The 18,188-nt window shown below is 48.3% G+C and overlaps 1 protein-coding gene across 3 annotated transcripts in view; it reads left to right on the top strand.

Moving 5' to 3' along the window:
* Window positions 1-17,819, top strand: part of PTBP1 (polypyrimidine tract binding protein 1) — a 37,866-nt gene extending 20,047 nt beyond the window's left edge. For all 3 annotated transcript variants that reach the window (XM_028713987.2, XM_028713986.2, XM_028713988.2), the window contains 9 exons: window positions 1,004-1,114; window positions 2,933-3,107; window positions 4,275-4,352; window positions 6,402-6,550; window positions 10,631-10,664; window positions 11,220-11,312; window positions 12,589-12,805; window positions 13,683-13,760; window positions 14,417-17,819. In XM_028713987.2, the coding sequence (XP_028569820.1) occupies window positions 1,004-1,114; window positions 2,933-3,107; window positions 4,275-4,352; window positions 6,402-6,550; window positions 10,631-10,664; window positions 11,220-11,312; window positions 12,589-12,805; window positions 13,683-13,760; window positions 14,417-14,549 (1,068 nt within the window). In that variant the 3' untranslated portion in view covers window positions 14,550-17,819. The remainder of the gene's footprint in view (window positions 1-1,003; window positions 1,115-2,932; window positions 3,108-4,274; window positions 4,353-6,401; window positions 6,551-10,630; window positions 10,665-11,219; window positions 11,313-12,588; window positions 12,806-13,682; window positions 13,761-14,416) is intronic.
* Window positions 17,820-18,188: the final 369 nt, after the last annotated feature.

Here is an 18,188-nt window from a genome sequence, read left to right as displayed (position 1 = left end):
AAAATGGGGCTGTGGGGTGGCGAAGAAAGCTTTTTCTCTGCCCACATTTGAGTTTTGTTTGTGGGCCTGTTTTCCTTGTCCTGCAAGTCTTGGTATCTGCATAGAGGCCTGTGCACCCAACTAAATTTGTCTCTGACTAGGCCCGCATGCCTTTTAATTTCAGCAGATTTTCTGCGACTAACGTTGGGTGCAAAGTCCTAGAGTTCTGCTCTTTTCTTTTCCGGGCACAGAACAGAAGGAGTTGAGCTTGCATTTTCTGGCTGTGCCTTTTGGGGGAGAGCATGGTGTAGGCTTCTGAAAGTGTGGTTCTAAAGGTTGAAACGCGTTTTCAGAAGTTAACTGCGCTTGAAGCTGCTTGTGACACATTAACTCCTTGCATAAAGCTTGGCTTCTTCGCTCGGCTCTCCCAGATAAGGGTTCAAGGAGCTCCCATCTCAGCTGCACACACTTGACATTTGCTTATATGCACACACAAAAAAACAAACCTCCCTTTCCTGTCAGATGGGAAATGACCCCCTTTCCTTTCCCTGGCCCCATTTGCCATTAGGTCTCATCCTGCTCTGGGTGGTCCTCTTGTTTTAAAAAGTCACAAAAGCCTCTGTGGGCGACGTGCTCTTCACTTCCTGCCCTTGCAACAGAGCCCAGGCTCCAGCTGTTCACCGTAGACCCTCCAGAAGCAGAAAGATTTGTAGGTTTCCTTAAAACACACCTCTGCTGCCCTCTAGTGTTGCCAGGCACAATCTGGGGCTTTGGGGCCCCAGCAATCTGCAGCAGCAATCTGATCTGCCTGCTGAGGGAAGTTGGGAGGAGAGCCTTCCTTACCATTTTATCTTTTCTGCTGTGAAATTTCATAAGCGCCTTGGGCAAATTGGCAGATCCGCAGCAGCTGCAGTCTTCCTGCTGTGTTGCTTTCATGCTTTCAAAACGGGGAGTTTCAGCCTTGGCCAAAAACGCAGCTCCCAGAGTTTACTTCACGCGGCTTTTCTGTTTTGTGCGCACGCAGATTTTCTCCAAGTTTGGCACCGTGCTGAAAATCATCACCTTCACAAAGAACAACCAGTTCCAGGCGCTGTTGCAGTACGCAGACCCGATGAGCGCCCAGCACGCCAAACTGGTGAGTCCTGCTTTGCGTGGTTCCTTCCGGTCTCGAATCTGACGCGACACAAGGGGAAGCATGTTGCAAGAGGCAGCTGTTCAGAAGAAGCAGAGCAAAGCATGCTTAAATATGGGTGCTCTCACCTGTGGCTCCTGGAAGCTGTCGACATGCGACAGCGGCCACACCCAGGGAATGGCTTCGGCTGGCCGGCTGAGCCAGGTGAGGGGAGCCGATGGGTCTTAAACCCTTGGTGAGTTAGGGGCTTCCCCTGCATGCGAAGACAGGCTCTGGCGGTGTTAGCAGACAAGACCAAGAGTCGGTCCAGCAGGCAAGAAGGCGGTTTCTGCACATGCTGTAGAGCAGGCACGTCTAAAAAAAAGCTCAGCGTTTTTGCCCTGAACCCCTGAAAAACGGGGCTATTCTCCTTCCTTAAAAAGCTGAACAACTTTGATCTGAACTCCAAAAAAGGGGGTAGATCACTTCCAGTCTTTAACTCCGAGAGTAGATCGCAGTCTCTTGGGAGTTGGCCACCCTTGCTGTAAAGAGAAGTGAGGGGCAGGTGGGGCTTGTCAACCTGGGAAGGCGGACCATCTTGGTGGAGGAGAATGCTGGTCTTAAACCTCTGCTGCCTTTATGGGGTATCTTCGGGAGAAGGAAAGGTATGGGAGTAAACTCTACACAAATCGGGAGTGGAGTCCCTATGGGGGTCGCCTTCAGGCTCCTTCTGCAGCCAAGCCAGTGACAAACGTCTTGCTCTGCTTTCCTTTGGACCACATCAGCAAAGCCGGGGTGGGTGTGTTTGGGCAGCCCACTACACCTGGGGAGGTCGCTAGGTGCGCTCCGTTGTCTCTTGAGATGCACAGATGTAGCAGGCACAGTCTTAGACCCCGCTGCGTCTCTTCAAAGAAGAGCTCTATGAAGTCTGAATTGGCAGGCAGGAGGTTGGGAGCCCTGACTAGCTGCCTCACCTCAGCCCAATCCAGGCATCCTGTTAAACAAGGGTTCGTGAAGCCAAAGTTTAGTCCAGGGGTGCCCAAACTTCTTTCAAAGAGGGCCAGATTTGATGAAGTGAACATGCATGAGGGCCGACCATATACTGCCACGGGAGCCAGATTTCATCGACCAATGTGCCGGATTAGGCCCCCGAAACGGACTTTGGACATGCCTGGTTTAGTCCATTCCTCAGTCTGAATTGACAACTAAAACACACCAGATGTTTTTAATAGACCGCATGCAAATTCAGAAACTATAAATCGCTTTTGTTTTTAGAATCGGCGTCATTTTACCTTAATAGCAAACTTGGGCGGTTGTGTTTCTGTCCCATCTGGAAGGAAGCAAACACGGGACCGGCTGAAAATAAGGCATTGATTTCTGCATATGTATATATGTTTGTGTGAACTGCAAGCTTGCAGGATGCTGGTGGCGATTAAGTTACCGATAAGAGGCAGAGAGATAAGAGGTCTAAATGGCCCAGGCGGGTTTGTAAATGAGACAGTTTCAGTTGGAAACAGAATGAAAAGGGGAAATGGCCTCATCATGGCACACATAGTCTTTTGGGAGAGATGCAGGCTTTGACGTTGGGCTCCCACCTTGCAAAGGTGTGTTTTCTTTTTTTCTAATCATCAACCCCGAGAGACCCAACAAGGATCATTCCTCATAGGGGGACGTACTCAAGTGCTGTTTTACAGAGAGTGCAAATGCGCTCCTCAGGCATTCGCTTTTGATTATTTCCCCAAGTTACACATCCAAGACAAGCAGCGGTCTTTTCCTGAAGCACCCTGGTTGGCTTGAACCTAACCCGTCCTTTTGGCTCTCTTCCTCTCGTCCCCCCTGCAGTCTCTCGACGGACAAAACATCTACAACGCCTGCTGCACACTCCGCATCGACTTCTCCAAGCTCACCAGCCTCAATGTGAAATACAACAACGACAAGAGCAGGGACTATACCCGGCCAGATCTGCCTTCTGGAGACAGCCAGCCCTCCCTCGACCAGACCATGGCAGCTGCTTTTGGTGAGGGGCGGGCTGGGGTGTGTGATGGGGGTGGGGATTGGCTTCGGAAACATGCTATGAACTGGGAAGAGTTTTCCAAAGCTCCCCTTAGCTGTAGATTCAGAGGCTGGGCAAGCTGCTCTCAGCTTCAGTCCTTTTCCACCTGCCTGTCATAGTAGCAGTAGTAATGGCCTGCCTTACAGGGTGGTTGTAGAGAGTCGTCGCCATAGCAAAGCATGAAAAGTGACAGTGGCTGCAAGTTCCCTTTACGTGTCCGGCTTGGAAGAATAGACTCCTGCTGGATTTGTCCAGTATCCTAATCTCATGGTAGCCAACAAAATAGATCTTACAGGAAGCATGACCCTTTAATGCAAAACGTCCTTTAATTTTTGACACTAGGGTGGGCAGAATTCTAGGAATACAGTCGTACCTTGGTCTTCAAACAGCTTAGTTCTCAAACTCCTGAACGCCGCAAACCCGGAAGTGACTGTTCTGGTTTGCAAACGATTTTTGGAAGCCGAACGTCTGATGGGGCTTCTGATTGGCTGCAGGAGTTTCCTGCAGCCAGTCAGGAGCCGCGCTTTGGTTTCCGAACATTTTGGAAGTTGAACAGACTTCCAAAATGGATTCTGTTTGACTTCCAGGGTACAACTGTAATTAAAACTCCATGTTTAGTCAGAAATAAGATCATTTAGTGAGGCAGATGCAAAATGTATGTGCCTTAGCTTTGTATAAGTAAAGTTGTGGGTATGCTGAGTGCAGGAGAGTGAGTTGCAAACTGCTGTTTCCTGTGCTCCCTAAGCACGTGTAGCTTAGCTTCTGCCATCTGAGAACTAGCAAAAAAATTAAGTGGTAAAAAGGCACCACTACTAGATGAAAGATCACCACCACAAGACAGCAAAGAAGCAACCAAAGGGCCCTTTCTGTTCCCCCTCATGAAGATGCCATTGATTGTTTTACACAGCAGAGGTGGCTAACCTCTGTCCCCTTGAGACAAGGTTTGTTTTGTTGGATCTCCCAAGGAAGGCACCCAGAACTGATGGTGGGGGGCGCAGTTTCCCCCTTTAGCTTGCATGACGCTTACAGACTGCTGCTTTGTAAGTCTGCGACATCATTCTTGCTGCCCCTTTCTGATCCATACGAAATCTAAATAACATATCCCCTTGTTCCTTCTTTTTATTTTTGTAGGTGCTCCAGGGATCATTTCTGCCTCTCCTTACACAGGGGCCGGCTTCCCACCCGCTTTTGCGATTCCTCAGGCTGCAGGTACTGTTCCGTTTTGAGGTTGCTGCCTTTTCCCAAACGCCACTCGCCCGGTTCTGCCGTACAGACGCCGGCAGCTCCTTCCCCTTCACCCTTACGGTCTAGATAAGAGTCCAAAACGAAGCCAGCAGATCAGGGGCGACCCGTCTGGGGAGCTGAGGAAAGGAAGAGATTACAAAGTCCTTGAGCATAATCTGCGTTAGGCAGACCTCGGGGTTTCAGCATTTGAGCCCCTGGGTTTTTTTAAAAAAATGCCATCCTTGAAGATCCCTGCGGGACAAATTTTCTCTTTGGTTATTAGGGATGGTCAGTGGCGTAGCGTGGGTTGTCAGCACCCCGGGCAAGGCAAGTAATTTGTGCCCCCTAACCCGTGGATTTGCGCCCCCTAACCCTAACCCCCAGATGTTGCGCCCGGTGCGGCCGGCCCCCCCTGCACCCCCCACGCTACGCCACTGGGGATGGTTTCCTCTCTTTTTAACGTCCCAACACTGATCTCACAAAGAGGAGGTAGGTAGGAACAGCACAGAAGTAATAATAATTATAATAATTTGTTATTTATACCCCGCCCATCTGGCTGAGTTTCCCCAGCCACTCTGGGCGAATACTTAAGTGAATACTTAAGCCCAGTGAATACTTAAGTGAGCATCCAAAATGAGCAAGGGGAGATGATAACTAGAATTACGCTCAAGGCAAAGGGGTTTTGTATATAACTTGAAAAGCTAAGGAAGCTGCAGCAGGGGGAAGCCAGGGCAAAATGCTGTGGCGTGGAGTGTTCCTTTTTAGGGGTGCCAGCTAGCATTGCCCCCCCTTCCAGGATATTCTCCCCCCTCAAAAAAAATCTGTATTTGTTTCCCCATCAGATGCTCAGCATTCCATAGCCAGAGGCTCCCTCTATTTCCCAAAAGTCCTTTTTTTGTACTACTTGCAAAATCTGGGAGATTTCCCCCAAGCGTGCCAACGTCCTCGTGGGTACGATCCTGCCCGTACTCTGCCGGCCACTAAGGGTTCGGCTTTTGTACAGCAGCACAGTCGCAGCAGCAAACAGATATTTGGCCAAAGGAAATTTGGACGAAGCACTTTACGGGGTTACCAAGGGCAGAATTTTGGAGGGTGGGAAGGATCACAGACCGTCCTGAGATTCACTGCTGCTTTTGGGGTAAGGACCCTAGCAGCAGTTGGTGTAAGCGTCTAGGCAGGCCTCCCTATAGCAACCGAGGGTGAGATTCTTTGTTTCTGAAGCTTGCTGCGCATAACAGCAGTCCGGGGAGGCGGTGTTCGTGTGACGGGGCGCATAGATTGATAATGCTCGGCCCCTGTACCTGTCTCTCCCTGCCCGTGGTGTAATCCCATGGGAAAACGGCAGAACCAGCCCCCCCCTCTTATTTGTGTGCTGTGGCGTACAACAGGTAAAACGTGCCCTTCAAGCGAGGAATTTTGACAAGTGGTAACACGCGAGGGGGCTTTTCAAACAAGCTGGTGTTCGGACGCCTGCTTTTGAAAGGCCCCCTTCTGAAAACGAAACCCTTGTAGAATATGTATGTGCACATATATATATATATTTAAAATGTCTGGAATGCACACAGCTGTGGTTTGGTATGTGCATGATCCGACGGAATGAGGCACTTCCAGGCATGCATTGGTGGAAAGACCCCTTAGGAATGCACCGCTTTTTGTGTGTGTCGCACCCCCCCCCCCTATCCCCTGCTTCTCTCCCCAGTGGTGGAATTCTTTGCTTTAGATAAACCCGTGGAATGTTGCCGAATCCGGTTCGGAAACCAGACACACCTAGAGCTTGTCTGGTTGCCCCCCCCCCCCGGCACCCAAGGAGAGAGAAAAATTCCTTTCCCCACCCCCCCAACTCTTGCCAGAAGCCCAAGAGCACAAACACAGAACTGGAGAGGATCTGTGGCCCTTTGCGCTGAGGGAGGATGGGGGCGCCGAGACGCAAACGCCCTCTCTCCAAAGAAGCACCGTGGGTCAGCCCCACAGCCAGTCGGCCGAGGATGCGCTGTGGACTTCCATTCACTGGTTAATACGCTTTAATTTTTCCAGGCCTCTCAGTCCCCAATGTACACGGAGCTCTTGCTCCTTTGGGTATCCCTTCAGCAGCGGCCGCCGCAGCAGCCGCAGGGCGGATGGCAATTCCCGGCCTTTCCGGGGCTGGGAACTCCGTTCTGCTGGTTAGCAATTTGAACGCCGAGGTTAGTGGAAGCCTTGTAATAAATCTTCTGTCCAACTTTAATATCTCTCACATATATATATATCTATATCTATATTATTATTTACTTTTGCTTCTTCCAGTTACTTTCTGCTCTCGCCTATCTCTCCAGTCGCTTCTCACGAAATACTTTGTTTAACGCTGAAGCGTCACAATGCCAAACACCTTTCCTTTCTCTGAACTGGAGTGCAATAAAATGAGGGGGGAATGAATGGGCAGCCCAGTGTAATTCTTAAGTGGGTGACTTAAAGCCAAGAGTGGGGGGGTGAAGCTGCTGCTCCCTGGACATTGCTGGACCCCTATTCCCATTGCCACAGGTTCCCCATCCCTGACTTAGAAGAGACACAGGTGGAAGCCTTTATAAACCATTGCCTTCTTCCTTGCCTTACCAAGCGCAAAGCTTTAGCTGGTCTGCTCTCACTCCCAACAGCGAAAAATTCAGAATGTGAAATCTCCCACTAAGCTTTTGTCTCTACTTGGGTCGACCTCACAGTAGCCCAGATCCTCCCCTTTGGTTTCTCCCTTTGGCATGTCATGACTTTTTAAGAACTCTTCAGTTGGAGTGACGATGTTGCTTCTGCCCCCTTCATGGGTGTCTTAATTCCTTGCCCTCCCCTCCCCTTGCCAGCTTTAGCTTCATTTTACCTTTTGCAAGTTATATATTTCCTTTGTCATGCATTGGTACATTCCCACCTTTTACCGAAATTCCTTTAAAGTTGTTGGTGTTGTTGTGCCTTACTTAATTTTTGCTCCTTAACTTTTTAAAACATTTTTAAGTTCCATTTTAACATTCCCACCCCCCTTTCCCCCTTTTTTGAGTTGGAACATTTGGCTGCCTTGCAAACCGAGGCTCTCGAGGCAAACAAAAAACGAAGCCTGGTATTTTCTGTGTAAAAAAAAAAAAAAAAAAGGATGCAATTCAGCAGAGACCCACTTTGCCTTTGAAGTGGGTTTCTGTGAAATTGCATTCAGGTGTTATTGCAATGTGTTTGTGTTCATTGCTTGAGACCCCCCGGTGCTTGAAACTGACAAGGCTGTGGCCAGAATCTTGGATTTCTGCTTATCTTGGTTGTTTCAGAAGCTCCAAAGCAGAGACATGGATGAGAGAACCACTATAAAATTTTAAAAAAATTAATAGGAAAATAACCAATCTCAATCTGTTTCGCTATGTCTTTTTCTGTCCACTATAACTGCTTTTTTCAGAGCATGAGGTGCTGCCAGCAATTCATCAACTTACTGTGTAAGCTTTCGCCTAAACAAAAAAGGTTTTTAGGAGATGCCCAAAAGGGATTCAGGGAACTTGTAGTAGTGAGGGAGTTCTGGTTTCTTAACAGGTGCAAAGTGAACGTTATCATAGAATTGTAGAGTTGGAATTACGTGGCACTCGTAAACAGGCCAGTCCTTCCTTTCCAAATGGGCGTGAGTTAGTCGTGCCCCAGATTTCAGTGGGACGCGAGTGGCGCTGTGAGTTAAACCACAGAGCCTAGGGCTTGCCGATCAGAAGGTCGGCATTTCGAATCCCCGCAACGGGGTGAGCTCCCGTTGCTCGGTCCCTGTTCCTGCCAACCTAGCAGTTTGAAAGCACATCAAAGTGCAAGTAGATAAATAGGTACCACTCTGGTGGGAAGGTAAACGGCATTTCCGTGTGCTGCTCTGGTTCGCCAGAAGCGGCTTAGTCCTGCTGGCCACAGGACCCGGAAGCTGTACACCGGCTCCCTCGGCCAATAAAGCGAGATGAGCGCCGCAACCCCAGAGTCGTCCGCGACTGGACCCTAATGGTCAGGGGTCCCTTTACCTTTTTACTCTGATTGTCACGAACACTGGAACTAACCCTTAGTCTTCAGCCTGATGGGACCTTGAGCCCTGGCAACTAGAAACCCCTCTCCTCATTCACTAGCAAAATAAGGCATGGAGGGGTGGTCTGCCTTGAGTAGCTCCCCTGAACTGACAGACCAGAGAGAGTGCAGCATTGAGCTCCCAGATAGATCCTTGAATTCTTGAGCCTGTTGGAAATAACATTGGCTAGGAGGAGCAGGCAAAGGACTGCCTGGTGGCATAATGGCCTCAGGGTGATCGACACCTCTACCAGAAAACTGCATTATACGCTAGGAGTCAGAGAGTCTTTAGGGAGAGGAGAAGGAGTTACAGAATCTGAACGCACCTACCCCTTTTTTTTGTGCTGCGGTTGTTTCCCAGGAAGCCCATGCAAGCACAGCAGTCGGCTGTGTCGTTGCCTGCTAAGCTCTGCAGCTCCAGTCTCAAAACGTGGCCGCCACGTTCTCTTGAAATGCCTCCGTGGTTTTGTCTGTCCCTTAGGCGAATTGCTGAGCAGCTCCTCGCGCCTCTTGCGTGTATGTTCCTTCGACGCTCCCTCATCCATCCAGCTTCTCTCCTTTTGGGCTAAAAACCTCGATACCTGTAGTGAAGCTGTGAACTAACGTCTCCTTGACCTTTTTATTTTTTCCATTGCTTGTATAATCAGTGTTGTAGAAACTTAATCTGTGCATACTGTTTGGAGAGGCAGTATTCTCCAGAGGGAATCCTCCCCGTTCCCCATCACCACCAGGAGCCACCAGTATCGATATGGCAGGTGGCTAGTCCGCAGCTGCGCTGGGGTTTCTCGGCTTAGCAACTTGGCGGCGAGTCGGGGAACCTTTTTGTAAGCAGAAGGGGGAAAGGCTCAGTTGCGCTCGGGGGAAGGGGGAGCTCCACCAGGCAACTCTCCCTGGCTTAGGAGGAATGCTGAACTCACAGCTTCTCCATCATCGCAGCCTGCCATACTGAAGGGGTTCAGTGGGGCAGGCCTTTTGTGGCGTCCCCCAGATTCTGTAGCCATGAGGGTCCTCCCATCGTCCCCAGTCAGTTTGGCCAAGTCTCCAGGGGTGGTTGGTGTTACAACCTGACAACATCTGGGGAATAATAATAATATGCCACCCATCTGGCTGGGTTTCCCCAGCCACTCTGGGCAGCTTCCAACAGAATATTAGAACACAAGAGTCTGTTAAACATTAAAAGCTTCCCTAAACGGGGCTGCCTTCAGATGTCTTCTAAAAGTCTGGTAGTTGTTCTCTTTGACATCTGGTGGGAGGGCGTTCCACAGGGCGAGAACCACCACCGAGAAGGCCCTCTGCCCGGTTCCCCGTAACAGCTTCTCGCAGGGAGGGAACCGCCAGAAGGCCCTCGGGAGATGGACCCCGGTGTCTGGGGTGGAGACGCTCCTTCAGGGATACTGGGCCGTTTAGGGCTTTCAAGGTCAGCACCAACACTTTGAATTGTGCCCGGAAACGTACTTCTGTCCCGGAGGCTGACCTGGAGCCTTTTGAACACTTTCCTCCCTTGTCGCCCCACGTGACTCTGTTATATGTGGTCACGATCCGGAGTTTGCCCTCTTGCCTGTGAATCCCTCTGTTGCAATACTGCCTCTCCCTCTTAGTTATACCTTACTTAAGTAAAGTGCTCTTCTTTTTACTGTTGTGTTCCACTAGGTTTAAACAAAAAAAAACAAAACCAAAAAGCAACCAACCACAACCTATTAACTAGTTTTTCCTCTGTAAAACCGAAGTATTGTACGTTTTTTAGAAATCTATAAATCTTTTACTGATGGAACACTACATATTTCTTTTATGTATTTACTGACCTATGTTTTTTGCTACTTTTTTTTCCTTTTCTCTCCACCCCCATCCCTCAATTATTATTATTTTTTTTCCCCCTTCTCCCCGATCCGGAATTTCTTTGCCAACTGACTGCACGGTACTTCTGCTTCCTGTTGTTGCTTGAAACAAATATATTTTATATATATATATATTTAATAAAAAAAAATACCCCCCTCAAACCAAAACCAAACCAAAAAAAAAAAAAAAAACCTTCCTGCTCTTCGGAAACCAACCTGCCCTTCAATATTAACCATCTTGAAAACTTCATCATCCATCAACCAATTTCGCCATTTCCTGCGGGGACTCTACCTTTCCTTCGTTGTCGACGATTTGCGCAACCTCCGCTCTCCCCTCCGATTCCTTACCTCTTCCCTGTCTCTCCGCTGCCTTGCCTCTGCTGTTCTCTAAAGAGAGTTACACCCCAATGCCTCTTTATTCTTTTCGGTACGTTATCATTCACACTTTTTTTATTACCTTTGTTTTTTTTAAAAATTGTCGTTATTATTTCACTTTGAGGTTTTGCTTTTCGGCGGGGGGTGGGAGTATGGGGAAGGGGCGGCGGGATGGGTTTTGCCATTATTTGCATTACCCTAGCTTTAGTTGTTTCCCCCCGTTTTTAAATCATTTTTTTTGTTTCGTACATCATCGTGCATGGTTTTGATTGCTTTGCATGCCTGTTTCGTTGGGTCAGGAAGAGAGAGCATGTGCAGATCGCCCCTCCAGGCCTCCACGGGTGACTTTATGGGGGCACCCCCTCCCCCCAAGATTAAACATGTGTTTTATAACTCCACCTAAAGATCGTTCCACTTTTTTTTCCTGCTGCTGGGTCAAGATGTATCCCCAGCAGAACAAAACCCAACTTTCGAGCGGGAGTGAGAGCAATGGGTGGGGGGTTTGGAAGTGCCTTGATTGGATTTTGGGCTAGAGGCAAGCGGATTTCGTCCTTGATAACCTCCTTTTTTTCCACCACCGCCCCCTCTCCCCTTGCTTCCTCCCAAGGCGTGTATGGTGATGTGCAGAGAGTGAAGATCTTGTTCAATAAGAAGGAAAACGCCTTGGTTCAAATGGCAGATGGCAATCAAGCCCAGCTGGGTAAAGAATAATAAAATTATTATTATTATTAATTAATCCCCTCTTCTCTGAACGTTGGGGAATAGCAGTGGCGCTAACAAAGGGAGCTGCCTTCTGTGTTGCTGTTTATTAAATTTGTATACAGTGGTACCTTGGTCCTCGAACAGGCTTGGCTCCCGAAGGCCGCAGACCCGGAAGTAAGTATTCGGGTTTGCAAATGCTTTTCTTGGGTTTCGAACGGTTTCGGGAGCCGAACGGACTCCCAGAACGGATTACATTCAAGAACCAAGGTACCACTGTCCTGCCCGTTCATCTTAAGATCGCGGGCGCTTCACAACATGAGAATACAATTGTGAAACCACCAAATAGATAGCAAAACAATATGAGAACAATAGCCCCCACCCCCTGCAACAGATAGATCGAAAAGGCCATGGAATCAGCCAAACGTCTGGTTGAGGAGAATCGTTTTTGCCCGGCTCCTGTAGATACATACTGAAGATTTAGGGGCCCGTGTGTAGGGTAAAATCGCTCCAGCCAACGCAAAGGGATTGGCTCCAGAGTTGTGCTCCTGCAATTGAAGGGCTCCTTCCATCCTCAGGAGGGACTGAGACACAGCGGGGGGTTTTGCATTTGGGAAAGTCGGGAGGCGATTTCTCCCATTTCCCACAGAGCCCCCAGCGCCACCTCCCCATTGGTTATGGGACACAGTGGAGTTTGGGTTGCAATGAGCTAACCGTTGCTTGCAGCAGACCCACTGAGATTAACGTTCCTAACAAGTTTTGGTCCATTAATCTCAGTGGGTCTGCTGTGAGTAAGAGTTGCCGTATTTTTTGCTCTATAAGACTCACTGTTCCCCTCCTAAAAAGTAAGGGGAAATGCGTGTGCGTCTTGTGGAGCGAATGCAGGCTGCGCAGCTATCCCAGAAGCCAGAACAGCAAGAGGGATTGCTGCTTTCACTGCGCAGTGATCCCTCTTGCTGTTCTGGCTTCAGAATATTTTTTTTCTTGTTTTCCTCCTCCAAAAACTAGGTGCGTCTTGTGGTCTGGTGCGTCTTATAGAGCACAAAAAAACCCACCATCTTCCTTTCCTCTGCCCCTGTGCATTTCCACAAAGCCAGACTGTTGGTTTCTGTAGCTTACAATCAGCACCTGGAGTTGGGGGTGGGGAGTTTTTCCAGCGTTTCCTCTTGCCCCCCCCAAAAAAAACCTTTCGTGGGGCACATCTGGGACTGCTCTGCCCTAGGAACTTAGATACAGCCCCATCGTTTCCTTAACACTCTCTTCCTCTCTCTCTCCAGCCATGAGCCACCTCAATGGTCAAAAGCTTCACGGAAAGCCCATCCGCATCACTCTGTCAAAGCACCAGACAGTACAGTTGCCCCGCGAAGGGCAGGAAGACCAGGGGCTGACCAAGGACTACGGCAACTCTCCCCTCCACCGTTTCAAGAAGCCAGGCTCCAAGAACTTCCAAAACATTTTCCCCCCTTCCGCCACCCTCCATCTCTCCAATATTCCGTAAGTCGTCAACGTCTTCTTTGGCGGTCCCTCGTAGCCAAGTAAGGTTGTCTTCCATAAACACGGTCTTAACCGTGAATCCGTAAGTGACTGTGGAGGTCAATTCTGGATGCACACATCCTTCCACAGTGGGGACATAGGTTTCCAGGCAGGAGTTGATCCCGGTGAAGGTTTGCCAAGCGTGCCTTCCTCTTAGCACGTTTCTCCCTCTCGTCCTGAGTTCGAGTGTCTTCAAAGCCCATGACACCTTTGGTAAACACTGTTCTCCAACTGGAGCGCTCGCAGGCCAGTGTTTCCCAGTTGTTGGTGTTTATACTACATTTTTAAAGATCTGCCTTGAGACAGTCTTTAAACCAACCTTACTGTATGCTTGTGAAACATAGACAACTTACAAATACCATCTCCGACCAGTGTTTCCCAGTTGTCGGTGTTTATACTACATTTTTTAAAAATTGCCTTCAGAGTCTTTGAACCTCTTTTGTTGACCACCAGCATTACGCTTTCCATTTTTAAGTTCGGAATAGAGGAGTTGCTTTGGAAGACATTCGTTGGTACATCAGGACCTTAGATTCCAAGAAGGAAAGCCTCTGGGGGTTTTTTTGTAAATGAAACCTTAAACATTTTTTTGAGTTCCATATATATTTCATCCCAGAACTTAATTTTTTTTTTTTGCATGTCTACCACATGTGCAACATAGAGCCCACTCCTTCTGCACATCTCCATCATTTATGTGATACATTTTTGTCCCTCAATGTGTAGCAAGCAGTGAATTTCATGTTGATTTTTCCAGAGGTTGTTGAATTGGGCCCTTTGAATGCGTGAAGCAACTCCAGAGCTCGGACTTTAGCATAATCATATTCCCCTTCTGTTCTCGCAGGCCTTCGATAATCGAAGACGACCTCAAGCTGCTGTTCTCCAGTAACGGCGGGATGGTGAAAGGCTTCAAATTCTTCCAGTAAGTGTGGATCCCCGTTGCCTTGCAGAAGCCGCCGCTGGTAGCTACTCTACTGTGTTGCATTGGGCGGATGAGCTCGGCATTAGAAATTTAAGATGCAGTCCTGGAGCCCAGGCAGATTGCCCTCTAAGAACAGGGCTCTGAAATGTCTTCCCTTTTCCTGACATGAGTATCTGCACTGGGCCCGCTGCCTGCGGGTCTCTAGTTACAGCGTTATTCAGACTGCAGGCTCCTTCTTCCCCCCACACCTCAGAGGGAAGGAGCCGCAACACAGTGGCACGGAAAATACTTTTTGATGGGTCCCCCATACCTGATCACCAGCATCCCCCTAGTTCATTGTTTCCCCGATCTGATTCGGGGCACATTTCAAATTCAACCTTGGTTTTGGTCCAGATCACAAAAGCTGAAAATGGAGTGGCTTGCCCCGTGGTGAGGCAGCCCGCTAAAACGGCCAGCCTTCCCTCTTCGATGTTTGCCATAGGGCTGCAGAGTTGGAAAGGGGTCCCCAAAGGTCATCCAGCCCCACCCCCGGGATTGCCAGCTCCTGCCCTCTCTCTCTTCCTTGGCCTTGAACTTGGAACGGGTATCTCACGCATGGTCTCTGTGTGCGCGCTCCCCCCTTCTCTGACCCAGAACGCTTTTGTTTCCCCGGGCAGGAAAGACCGCAAGATGGCTCTCATCCAGATGAGCTCCGTTGACGAGGCCATCCAATCGCTCATCGACCTCCACAACCACGACCTGGGCGAAAACCACCACTTGCGCGTCTCCTTCTCGAAGTCCACCATCTAGGCGGGGGTTTTCCGGAGGCGCCCGCGCGGCAGAATATGGACCCTGACTGAGAAAACGAAACAAAAAAAAGCCAGCGCCGTCGCCACCCTTCCTGGTGGCCTCGGCGTCCTTTTTCCCCAAGGGCTGGGCCACCGGCATGGGGGTGGGACAACTTCCGTCATTCCAGAAACAAAATAAGAAGCCACTTTAAAGAGAGAGATTGAGATTGAGATTGCAGCAGAAGTGACCTTAAAAAGACAACAGATTTTATTTTTTTAAAGATGAAAACAGTTTACCGGGTGTTCCTTTTTATAAAAAGAGAAATGCAAGTTCTTAATTCACGTCGCTATAACCTTTCTTGCAGTGAGTGGGGTTGACTATATATAGATTTGACCAAGAAAACAAACAAAACCATAAACTTAGACGTTTACAGTTCTTGGTTAAGAAGCCTCTCCGGGAGTTTCTCCCCCCCCCCCCTTAAGAAAATAACGAAACCCCACCCATTCCCAGAAAGCTGACCAGCTTCACAGCAATGCCTTTTATCTCGAGTCTGACCCTTTCTTAAAATACATTTTTTCCCTGAACACAGATGCCTTCATTTGTTGGGGGGGGGAGCCCTCCCCCCCCCCAAGCCTTGCATCAAGCATCCTGTGCCTTAGAAGCTTTTTCTGTAAAAATAAAAGGGGGGGGGGACTGCAGCCATTGGGAAAATTCTTTAAAGTTGCGAGGGGGGGGGTGGCGGATAAAGCCTTACCTTCCTCTAATATATCTCTGCGTAAAACGTATCTTAACTCGCAGACTGAGTTGGGTTTCCTCCAGCCCGCAAAGTTCGCAAAAATCGGGCCGATAATGTATTTGTGCTTGAATTTGGGGGGGGGGCGTCCTTTTGCCCCATCAGTCAGCGTTTCAGCAAAAAGGGGGTTCCCCTTTTCGCATTAAGTATTCCCCAAAGCTGCGGAAACTGTAAATTAGTTAAACTGGAGCAGCCAGCTTCTCCAAATCTGTGTTCAGAATCTTAATTTGGGCCTCATCCTATAGAAGGGTTGGTTTCAGATTCCTTTGTAACCTCAATTTCACCCTTTAACCACCAGCATATATCTCCGATCTCAAACTATTAGTAGTTTCAGCTTCTTGTTTTAACCCCTTTCTTACTATAATTTTGTTCTACGATGCAGTCTTACCTTTGCCTAGCAATATTTCCAGTTGACCAAATATTCTAATTAATTCATACGTATATATCTATATATGCAAAATGCAATAGCGTAAACTTTTTTTTATATATAGATGGTATAAATGTATCTAAACCTGCTCTTTCTATTACCCATGTATCCTGTACTCTTGTAATATTTTTTTTCTTCGTAAGCTGGAAAAAAGAAACCCCAACTAGCACATAATTTTAGTTTTATCGAGATGAAGTCGTTTCCGAAGATTAACGTTGTACTTTGAAGAAGTATTTAAAGTAGCAAATTCGAGAGAAGGAAAGGACCCACATTTAAAAGGAGTCATCTTACTGTAATAATCCAAGCTTATCTATATTATTTAAAGAAATGCAAATTGCTTTCTTCCTCTTCACCAAGATAGTACCTAAAAACACAATTTTTCTGCGACCTCCAGCTTTTCCGGGTTGATATATTGCCTTCTTTATATTCCGATGTTGCCTTACATTTCCCTCTCGGCTCATGTGAGATTTTAAGATAACCAGAATCTTTGTACTTAATATCAGGGTTATAGTTCCTCAAATTGTGGACCAAAGTTGTTGTTCGTTTTTTTTCCTTTCTCTTCGACGTATGTGGTGTTGTCTCTCAAGTCGCCCACGTCCCCTGCTTCGCGGCGGGATCTATTGGACGACTTGCTTTTTTCCCCTTTTGTCACTGTGGGTTTTGGAAAGGAAAGAAAAAAGTCTTAAATCTTCTTTTTTTAAAATAATCTATATATCCATCCCAGTATCACAGGGATGCAATCTATGCTGGAGGTGTGTATGGATGTCTTTTTGAGTCAGGATTTGTCCTTGGGTCGCCCACGTAAAGGGGGGGGGGGGGGGAGAGAGCCTCTCGGCCGGCAGTCCTCCCCGTGCCTCGCAATAACGCCATCCGCGGAAAAGAATCTTGCGCCAGCGGCGAGGGCCGATCTGAAGCCGTCGGGCGGCCCTCGCTTTCTCGGCTGACCCTGTGCACATCGCCTTCTGCCTTTTGTGCATGTTTTCTTGGGGTAAGAGGCTGGGGGCCGTGGGATTTGACAGGTGGCCGTCTCCCCTGCCTGCTTGCCCCCCAGTCTGTAGCTGGCGTCGAGGGCGCAGGTCGGCCTTCCCAGCAAGGTCAGCAGCCGCTCTCCGGGTTGAGAAACGTAGCGCCACCCCCTTCCTTCACCCGGCCCTAAAGGCAATGGCGTCCGGAGGGGGAAGAGGGGTCTGGGGTGGGGCGGCTCATTCAGCGCGACGTGGAGGTCCGTCGCTGCATGCCCCCCACGCCGGTTGATTTAGGAAGAAGGGGGCCACTGTTGGACCACGCAGTGAGTCACACCCCCCCCCCCAGCGGCGCCCAGCAAAAGTACCACTTTAAATGCTAACCTTGGTTAAGAACGGTCTCCGAGCGCCGTTTTTATGTTTTAAAAAGCGTGCTTTGCGTCTTGGGGGGGGGGCCCCGCTCGGACATCACAACCCCTCTCCCCCTGCTGACGTGTTTTTTTCTTTTTTCGGAATAGCTTGAGAATCAGTCAGCAAACCTTTGAGGACTTCTATATCCGTGTGTGTTGAGTTGGTATGTTTTCAGACACACACAGGCGTATAGCAGTTTAACTGGGTTGCGGGGGGGGAGAAGGGAGTTTCATCTTTCCTTTTTTTCCCCTGGTTTCCCCCCCCCCCCTTCCCTTTCTCCTTTTCGATCCTGTGTTTTTTTGCATGTAAATGTGAGTAATGAGGAAAAAAAGGTGTAAATATTTATAATTTTTTATACCTGTTGTAAGACATGAGGGGGCAGCAGAACCCACGTTTTTTGGTAAAACAGATGTATTGTATATTTTGATAACCAGCTTATTACAGGTTCAGTATTGGGGGCTGGGGAGGGCTTGCCATTCGTGTCAGAAAATCCATCGCCTGGCTCACGAGGGGGAAAAAATGTAATGCAAAAAAAGAAAACAAAAAAAAGAAATTAAAACTATTCTATACTGAACGTAGTAGTTTTTCTTCTGTAGCCCGTTACTTATTTTTCTTGTTTGGATTGTAGAAAGCAGTCGATTGGCTTATCTGTACTTCTTTTTATTTTGGCTCTCAATAAATGTCTTCTGTATTCTTTGCTTCTGTTTCTTCCCTACTTTTTATTATTGTGCCTTTTTTTGTTTTGTTCTCTTTTGTTTTATGCTCAACTCCCCTTCCTCCTAATATAATTCCAGCTGCCTCCCATTTTACGCACCTATTATTATTATTATTATTATTATTATTTATTTCCATGCTTCCCTGGGGATGGCGGGGGACTCTGCAAGTCTTAAACACATCTCTCTTTTTTTAAGTTTCTGGTGGTGAAGAGGGAACGGTGCTAGAGAGACGACTTTCAATGGGGAAAAGTTGGCTGTAGCACATCAGTATTAACCTTGTCCATCAATTAGCCTTATACTACATTTTTTTAGATTTGCCTTGAGAGAGTCTTTGACTTTCCATTCTTAAGT

Source organism: Podarcis muralis, chromosome 18, assembly GCF_964188315.1.
Source record: "Podarcis muralis chromosome 18, rPodMur119.hap1.1, whole genome shotgun sequence".
NCBI classification, from domain to species: Eukaryota; Metazoa; Chordata; class Lepidosauria; order Squamata; family Lacertidae; genus Podarcis; species Podarcis muralis.
Note: the sequence above shows the minus strand (reverse complement) of the source record. Positions and strands in the feature narration are given on the sequence as shown.